The following is a 9,596-nucleotide window of genomic DNA, read 5'->3' as shown; positions in this document are numbered from 1 at the left end:
GGTGTTCTAAAAAAAAATTCTCTGATTATAAAAGTGACGGAACTAGTTTATAAATTACATAATAAGTAACGGTAACTAGCCATCTGTAGGCCCCAGTGTCGGGGTAAGTTGATCCAGGTCAGGGGGTGAATGGAACCACGGTTCAAACCTGGGCATCCCTGTTCAAACCTGGGCATACCTACAAAAAATCTTAAAGGTAACTAACAATAAATAACAAACCAAATACAAGCTTAGTTTTTCAAATATTTTTAATATAAATTTCGATTGAATTGATTGATTTTTTTTTAACATGTTAAAAGGAAAAGTAATCATACAAATGGTGATACAATTTCATACATCTTACCAATCAAACACAGGGTAAATTCAACTTTAAATGTAGCCTACAATGAGCTCTTATTATCAACTTGGCTTTCATTAATTTCTCCATTGAAAAACTGGCTCAACTTACCCCAAGGCCCATGGTTCACTTTACCCCAGAGCCACCATTTTAGAAAAAATAGCCTAGCATTAAAATTCAGAGTCATCTTTAGCTTAATGATTCACATGGTTTAATACGCTGCCAACACATCAACATATACAATATGTGTTTAAACCTGTATACTTTTTTTTGACATGACAGCCGTTATAGCTGACATCTAGAAAATGTACTTTGACAAGCAAAAAACGTTTTTTTGTAAAAATGTTTACTTACCAGACCACAATGACCATCTCTCTTTCACAGACAATGAGAAATGGGCGGAGCTTGCATAATTTCTGGTTACTTGATTACAACTATAAGGCGTTGCCTGGTTACAGGGGTTGGTTCAACTTACCCACTGGCTCAACTTACCCCCTTCTCCCCTAATTATTTTACTGATGCTCAGCAGTCCTGTCCCATACTACAAAAACCCCTACCAATGAATCAGGCCTCTTCCAAACTGAAGAAAAAGGTGAGCAGTAGGTAAGCCATCCAATTATCTGCCGCGGGCCGAAGCGGATAATTGGACTTGCTTTTTACAGCCACGGCTTCCACAGATGACATATTTGTATATATTTATTGTCAAAGCATTTAATTTATTCATTGCTATCGGGATGTTGAGAGCATTCCATGGAATATAACAAAAAGTGTTTCTGAAGTAAATTATACCCCACCTTTAAGGTGATGAAACCTGAATAGCCTCAATTTCAGCACTTCAAAGGTTTGTGTTGTTCTTTTGAGTTGTTTCTACTAACTAGAACATGTTTTCATGCTTTAAAGGTCCCATGTTTTGGCCATTTCTACTGATCATAATTCCATTGTTGAGGTCTACTAGAATAGATTTACATTGTTCAATGTTCCAAAATCACATTGGTTTTCTCATACAGTATCTCTGTATGGTATGTGTATTCACTCTGTCCTACACGCCTTGTTGGAGCTCCCAATGAGCCCACTGTGCTCTGATTGGTCAGCTCGCCCACTCCGTTCTGATTAGTCAACTACCGTTACAGCTGAACATAAGTGTTTATGTTTTACAATGGCGTTTGTTAGCAACCAGAAAATGACACCAGTAATGACAGACAAATGAGAACTGCTGCGTGGGGTCTGGGTGCCGTGTTGGTGGGACGTTGTGCGGCTCGCTGGACAGTGTGAGGTGGATTACTGGTCTCGTTTCCTGGTTGCTGCGTGGGGTCTGCGTGCGGCCTATATCCAGCATCCAGGGAAACACAGCGGGAAATCCTCCTCACACAGTCCGCTCCGGGGGCCTCGCAGGGCGGACTCCTGAGCTCCGTAATGTCCCGCTAACATGGCACTTATCTATATCCAGCATCCAAGGAAACACAGCGGGAAATCCACCTCACACTGTCCGCAACGAGAGCCTCGCTGGGCGGACTCCTGAGCTGCTCGGGAGTCCACCCTGGCATAGGGTGTGCCTATTGTTCTATAGCTGTGTGCCAATTGGTCCAGACTTAGAGACGTCAATAGGCCCCGGAAGAAAAAAATGGAAAAAGATCTACAACGAGGCGTTCTGGGGCAGCAAAGACACGTCTTTTCTGTGTTCGCTACAGGGTGTACTTTGAGGGTTTGTGACTTTGCAGACCGTTTACATGCAGAAAAAGCTACATAACACACAAGGGGACGGGTAATAACCAGAAAAGCATATGATGGGACCTTTAAAACACCCCTGAAAAAACTGTGAAGGTACTTCAAGTGCCATTGATGTAGATATTCAGTTGGAGGTTGTTTATGTAAATAGGCCTGCATTTTTTCTTATAAAGGTCGACCACAAAAAATTGCCCTTGCTTTCCACTTCATTCGTATTAGATCACTTATTCAAATGTTTAAACCTTAATACTGAAACAATGTTTTTTTTACTCACTGCTGCATTGCTTGGAATAGAAATATGATTATTCATAATCAGGATGAGTAAAATAATCTTGATAAATTACTAATTTATCTAAAGGATGTGTATTGCCAAAGTGATCCAGAGTTGTAGAGCTATTATAGATTATAAAATGTATCATGTGTGGACCAAAGATTCAGAGATGTTCTTAGTTGATGCGGTTGTGTTGCGTGAAACTGATTCAACATGTGAACAATACAACATTTGGGAATATCTTGAGTGGCTTAAAAGTCAGAAATGTTCCTTTCTTAACTATCTTTAAAGAAAAAACAACCTTGAGTGGATTTCTTGAGCTAAGTATTATGTAAGAGTGGAAATGTACCCCCAGGGCACATTAACACAGGGCCATATTATTTTGGTAAATGTCAAACAGGAGACATTTGTGGTCAACCAAAAAACGATATAACATAATGGTAATTATTTTAATATGAATAATTATATTATTTTAAAAACCTCATGATTATAGCTTGCAAATTCTGACTTAATCAAGAATGGGCAACAACAACAAAAAGAGTCTGCTTTTTACAGAATGGACTTCACACTTGCACTTGCACACTACAATGACTCATAAATGGCCTTTGTTTTCAAGTGAATACTGTGTTCGGTTATTAAACTCTCAACACGGTATCAATGTTATTTTTACGGTCATCAGCGTCTATGCAATTCTTCACTTTCCCCTCAATTATTCGCTGCTTATTAGAAACCTCCCACAGTCATTTCTTAGGAAGAGAGACCACAAATGAGAGTATCTCACTTTGTAATCTAAATAAAGTGCCCTTTAGGGGTTTTTCCAAGTTAGAGAGACCTGAAGAGAGAGACTAATGTTGACAGTAGTTGCTAATAATAATTTAAACTACTAACCAGCTGTAACTTGTACTAAACTTCATTCTTGTACTCTGTTTGATAAGGTTATTTTAGGTCTTTTTTGTTAGGTCTTCCTGCTTCTAAGAGCTTGAATGAGCACAAGTTGTCTTTGTTTAAGTAATCTCCACATGGAAAAGCTTACAAATAGGTAACTGATAGGTAAACACAGGTAAAAGATTACAAAACAACATTTTAAATTATGAACATTTCAAAGACTTTAATTTAGTAAATGCAGTTTCTGAGGAGCCTCTGCGATAAAGTCCCTTGCACCTTAAGGTCATCAAGGCTTAGAAATCAACTTCAATCACACTAAGTTAAATCCGTAACTTGTTTTTGTATCTCTATTTATTTGGTTTGTGCCCTTGATAAAGCAGATTTTCACTAATCAGCTCCCTCCTCTTCCTTTTCTTTTTAACAGTCTCAACTCTTGTGGACAGCGTTAAATGCCAAGTATTAGAAATGTCTGGCCTTGCCCAAGCTCTTCAAAATTCCTGTGATGGTGGAACATGTTTTTGTGTGGGAGGGCTGTTCTGCCAAGCAAAGCTGTTTTGGTCCTGATCGTTTTTTTTTTTTATCACAAGAAAATCTTGTTCTTGTATCACCAAATGTTACCTCGTGATGGGGGTAAACAAGAAAATTATAACAATAATTATCATATGCGGCTCCACAGTCCACTTTCAACCGCCAATTTTGTTAGACGTTTAAAATGCTGTGTCATACCGCCATGCTTTGGACATTCTGTGAATATTTAACCCCCTGAAACTGTACATTTTCTGGAACACTCCCCACACTTCAACATCTTCTCAGAGTCATTTAGAGTAAGAGACAATGAGGGAATTCGATGTGGGGTTTTGGGGACCCCCAAGCCCTCTACAAAGCCTCACGTCATTGCAGCTGGCTTTCAAAAAAGCGTGGTACACTTCTGGAAATTACCATAAAGCATGTGTAAATATTCACAACTCAGTCATCCATGTGGAGTTTTAGGATGTTCTGTCTCTGGAGGGTTTGGTCGAAACGTATTCTAAGCAGTTACTAAAAAATGAGGAAGAGGGAATGTCCAAGATGTCGGTCTAACACATTTGCAATTATACATACGCCCCTACACACAAACACACACAAACACACACACACACACACACACACACACACACACACACACACACACACACACACACACATCAAAGTTATTATCTTGTATTTTAAGAGATCATTTTTTTATTATGCTGCTAACAAACATACATTATTATTTTGTCCATGACATTTCTTTATACATGTAAACAGGTAGGTAGGTAGTCATTTTTTGTAACATGTAGTCGGCTTGCTAATTTTTCTTTCAGAAACTGGTAATATATCGACTAATATTAATTCAGTCTGTAACTTAAAGCCCCCAATGTGTTATTTTTTCTGGACTGTACAACATTACCATGTGTGCTTTAACTTACCATCAGACATGTGATTTCCAGTCTAATGCAACTTACCCAGATGCTTACCAGAATCCACATCAGATGCAGCTAATTAGGTAGACAGCTAACCTCTCGGTGTATAAGTGTGTCAGAGAGAGAGAGAGAAAGAGAGAAAGGGGGGGAGAGTGAGAGAGATAAAGGAAGATGGTGCTAGCTAGCGAGAGAGTGAAAGAGAAGGAGGAGTGACAGAAAGGGAAAGAAAAGAGGGAAGAAAGAGACTCATTAAACCAAGTTGCTCTCAGCACTCGTTCTGCAACACAGACTCTCTCTCTCTTTCTTTCTCTCTCTCACACACACCACACACACTCACTGTTAAACATAAAGCAGAAGTGGACACGAAGACACGCTTTCAGGCGCCGCGGTTGGCTATGGCTCAGGGCTCTGACAGCAATGACACAAGTTACAAGTCCCCATCACCTGGAAGCAGGCCGGTAAGTGTGCTCTTTATACTTTCTAAAACTTGTTTATATCAAATTAACTCTTGGGATGTATAGATTTCAAACTAATCCTGTGAATTCAACACTACATATTTCCCCCTAAATCTGTGAGTGGATGAATATTTAGTGAGCAGCAACACAGCCTAGGAGATACTTGTTCTGTCTTTTAAGGCTCTTTTCACAGTTTCCCAGAAGTGTTTCACAGGCACACATGGGCTGCAGGCATGACTCGCTTCAAGTGTAGGCTTTTATGAATCGCAAAATGCATCACTAGAACAAGTCGTGGGAATCCTTTGTTTTAGCAAGTCTCTCAAACTGTGAATGATGGGGCAGCTCTCAGGAACAGACAATGTGTTAAACATAGTGTGTGCTGTACGTTTCTCTGCACCTGACACTTGTTTCACATGGGCCAGTCTCTTTCACATTAATGTCTGTTTTCTTGCTCAAGCGCACTGAAATAAATCATTCAAAGGCAGTTTTTATGTAAGCTGGGACCCACTTTATGTTGATAAATCAAGCAGTTGTTGTGGGGTTTTAAGCATTTTGAGTAACTGACTTTCCAGTAGACGTTAAACAATAAAAGTTATCTCTTTGATGTGCAACTGACTCAGCGTTTTGCAATTGATTAGTTATTACGATACTAAGAAAATCGAGTGTTAGGGATACGAAACAGGGGTGTGTTATACTCAACCGAAGACTCAGCCACTCCCCAACCCGGCCCTTCACTTTAGGTGTAAAGTCTAGCCCATCTTCTGTCAAACTGTCATTTAAAACTGACGACATTTCCTGCTTGAACCCACCAGCGAGAGTCCTGCACGTCTTCACTTTCTCAGGTTTATGCTGTTGCCCACACATTAACACATTCACATTTTGTATTTGGTCAGAGTTCTTCAGATGATGTGAAGAAAGTGATGCGGAGAGAGAAGAACCGGATCGCTGCTCAGAAGAGCAGGATGAGGCAAACTCAGAAAGCTGACAACCTGCACTTGGTGAGGAGATGCTTCATACTCAACACTCTGAAACAACGCAATTTAGCATTGACTCCTACTTCTAAAGACATTTGTCAGAGACACAAGAAGAAACTGAGAAGACAGCACATGGTGTTGCTGTCAATTGTCTGAATCTTGATAAAGTTCTACACAGCAAAGATGGATACATAAGGTTACTTTCTAGCCCAAAAGCCATAATATTGTAGTAACTTGATTAATAGATTAAACACCCTGAACGATATTTAGCAGATACAGCTTCAGTTAGGGTATCCTTCAGAAATATGTTATGTTTGTGCAGCATGAGGGCTCTTCCAACAGCGCTTGTACTATATTTACGAATCGCTACCTGACCATGTGGCGATGTGTCATGGCTTCTGTTGGGCTGCACACTTGGACACTGTACTGTGTGTTTGCAGAAGCTTAAGGAATAAATTAGCACGTGTGGGCAATCACTGACAGAATCAGGCAGCAGAGATCACATTACAGCGCTGAATAAGATGACAGAAGGGTGTGCTTTGTTTGTTGCCCCCATTATCCTTTGATGAAGCTCATTGTGTGTGGTTCTTGGTAGTTAGTGTCAGCTGTTAATGGCACGATTTCTGGCAGAATGTATGGGGTTTAGTGTTTTGTTCAACGAAAACGTCCAAAAGACTTATTTCTCATCTAGATTTCAATCTTCAGATACTTGTGTGACACATATTACTCCTCCAGTAATGATGCAACTATCTCATGGATCTTTTACAACTTACGTGTTATGTTATCACATCTTACAACTGCACACATTTCACCATGCTTAACCCATATCCACTATCTGTGTGACTTCCTCGTTCAAGTCAAGGTCATTTGTGCTGTACTGTGCTCGGTAACCATGATGTTTTAGAAGCAACTTTTTATTTGAACTTCATCAGAAAGCTTTTAACCTTCAGAAAACCCAAAACTGTAGGCAGTAGTAGATCCAGAGATGTAAATGTATGAGAAACGTTCCCCTGAAGTATATCATCAATCTCTTTAAAGTGTGTCACAGAGAGAACACAGGGGGACCACAGAGTATATTCTGTGGTTTCTCTCTCATCGTCTCACTGGTAAACAGGAAGACACATTTTCCCTCTCTATGACACCGTGGCTTATTTCCTGTTTCTTCAGTAGTATTTATTTCTTCTGTGTAAACCTTGTGTCGTGGGCAGGAGGGGAGAAAAAGGCAGTCACTTCTTGTAAAGCGCTGACAGCAGTGGGCTGTATTTGGCTAAGTGACGAAAGAACAGGGGTTTGCCCAAAGGTGCTGTGACCGTAAGGACCCACAGCTTGGTATTATCATCTTTCGGCCATGGTGTGATGACCTTTTAATTTACCAAGTGGAAGATTTTCTCCCCTGCTATTCCCACGCACAAAATGTGGTTTTTTTCAATTGCTCGCGTATAGTTTGTTCTACTTATTTGCTCTTTGAAGATGATGATCAGACAGAAAGCTTGTTTTGGTAATACACATTTCAGACTGAGATAAGATGGTGGTGCTTAGTGAGCGGCAGACAGTTAACAAAGTGTTTGAATTAATAGGTATTCATACGTTTTTGAAGGTCAATCCACTTTTAAAACTTTCTTGTAATACTTTACGGTAAAGAAGCTAAGGCTGTAAATTTGGTTTTCATTCATTGAAGTATAGAAAAAAAAAAGGTTAAACAGGATAACATTTTGTTTTTCTCCCACTATGAAAATACTTGTATTACTTTAAAGTACAATGTGTAATGTATGCCATTGTTTGGGCATGTCTCAGACAATTTTAAATGACATTTTAGCCTACATTACTGCCAACTTTACCTTAAGAGTTACACATTTTTTAAATACATTTTCCCTTCAATAACTTTTCTTCACTAGGACAAATAAACAATATTCTTTCACTTGAAAAAAAACAGTACACATAATGTCTAGGTTTACAGTTTTTTACGAGTTATACTGCAGTAACAAGGGAATCGCAACCACAGGCATGCTAGCCGCTCTGTGAGGCCGACATTTGGTTAAGGCCAAAAGCCAGCCTGCTTAAATTGGCTATGCTAAGATGCTAATACTTACCTGGCATTGTGTTTATTAGGTTCAAACTTGCTTATCTAGGTCAAATATACTTTAATGTGTGGTTAAAGCCAAAACAGACAGAAGTAATTGTGTTTAAACAGGAAGTAATGCAGCAGATGATGCTTTTAGGTCATCCTATCTGACTTGTTCAAACCACTTATTAAAACCACATATATCCGTTATAATTGTTTCCACTCAAACATACTGTACCTGTGTGTTTACAGGAGAGTGAGAACCTGCAGAAGGAGAACGCCGCCCTGAAGAAGGAGGTGAAGCAGCTGACGGAGGAGGCCAAGTATCTGTCCTCAGTGCTGAGCAGCCATGAGCCCCTGTGCACCGGCCTGGCCCCTCAGACCCCCGAGCTCATCTACCCTGCTCCTCACCACAGCAGCTACCATCAGCACATCACTGTACCACACTACCAGCACTGACCTGACGGAGGACGTGCTGCCAACAGAAGACTGACCTCAATGGAGAGAGAGACTGACTGGAGAAGTGTCTTTAAGTGTTATTCATTGTTCAAAAAATTAACATTAACATGGCAGGCCATATTTATGTCGGACAAACAATGACAGTGTGGATCCCAAACTGTAACAAGCCGTGTTCAAAAATATTTATTTTGCTTGTGCTCATCTCTTTGCTTAAACCTGGTAAATATCGGTGATCTGATTGTTAACTGAAACGCCTCGATGTGTAGAATTATCAACCAGTATATGTTTACATTGGGAGTTTCTACTGTTTGCTCAGGTGACTCAGAAGACACAGTATTTTTGTAAATGTTTTTTGTCATCCTGTCATGTTTTGAGTTTCTCGTGTTTTTATAATGTGTGTAAATGTAGATTGTTAATGCTCAGGAGATTTTGACAGATTTGAATGTGGACAAAGAGAATGTAAAGTCGAGATCCTAAAAAAAAGGCTCTGATGTACCAACAAAAATTGTCTGGTAGTGAAGAATGGGCATTCTAAGCCTCTAAGGGTCTCAACATGTGTTTTGCTGATAATGCTGATGTGGGAGAAGACCCAGCAAAATATATTTATTAAATGTGATACCTTTTAGGTGAACAGTTCTGACCACTACAGGGTTGTTTTTATTGACTTCATGTAGTGTTTTTCTTATTTGAAACAGCAGGGTGTTTGAAGTCTGCACTGGTGCTGAAAATAATACAACTCGTGACCAAACCAAAATGTGTTGTTTCTCTAGGTGGCAGTGTTCACTAGTAGATCATGATATACAGCACAAAAGTACCCTTTATAACCTGCCCTGTGTGGTTATGAATTACGTTTTTTCCTTGAACACAACTAAGAGTTTAAAACTATTCCCCCTTTTATGAGTATTGTTACAAGGCAAGTGGACTACATTAAAACCTGATAGCTCTAGTGTTCTTAAACTTAAAAGCCCTTTAAAAAGTGTCATAAT

General features: G+C 39.6%; 1 protein-coding gene across 1 annotated transcript; it reads left to right on the top strand.

Annotated features, from left to right (window-relative positions):
* The first annotated feature begins 4,861 nt into the window (after positions 1-4,861).
* Positions 4,862-9,336, top strand: batf (basic leucine zipper transcription factor, ATF-like). The gene is made up of 3 exons (XM_010793217.1): positions 4,862-5,118; positions 6,009-6,113; positions 8,404-9,336. Exons 1-3 carry the CDS (start codon positions 5,056-5,058, stop codon positions 8,608-8,610), a joined length of 375 nt encoding a protein of 124 aa, XP_010791519.1. The 5' UTR covers positions 4,862-5,055; the 3' UTR covers positions 8,611-9,336.
* Positions 9,337-9,596: the final 260 nt, after the last annotated feature.

This window comes from Notothenia coriiceps, unplaced genomic scaffold (genome assembly GCF_000735185.1).
Source record: "Notothenia coriiceps isolate Sejong01 unplaced genomic scaffold, NC01 NC01_scaffold00037244, whole genome shotgun sequence".
NCBI classification, from domain to species: Eukaryota; Metazoa; Chordata; class Actinopteri; order Perciformes; family Nototheniidae; genus Notothenia; species Notothenia coriiceps.
The sequence above is the reverse complement of the archived record's forward strand: the minus strand, read 5'-3'. Positions and strand labels throughout refer to the sequence as shown.

Excerpts from the sequence above, each read along its gene's own strand:
- batf (XM_010793217.1), top strand. The coding sequence starts at position 5,056 with ATGGCTCAGGGCTCTGACAGCAATGACACAAGTTACAAGTCCCCATCA. Across the intron at positions 5,119-6,008 it reads CATCACCTGGAAGCAGGCCG|AGTTCTTCAGATGATGTGAA; the intron begins GTAAGTGTGCTC and ends GTATTTGGTCAG. Across the intron at positions 6,114-8,403 it reads AAGCTGACAACCTGCACTTG|GAGAGTGAGAACCTGCAGAA; the intron begins GTGAGGAGATGC and ends GTGTGTTTACAG.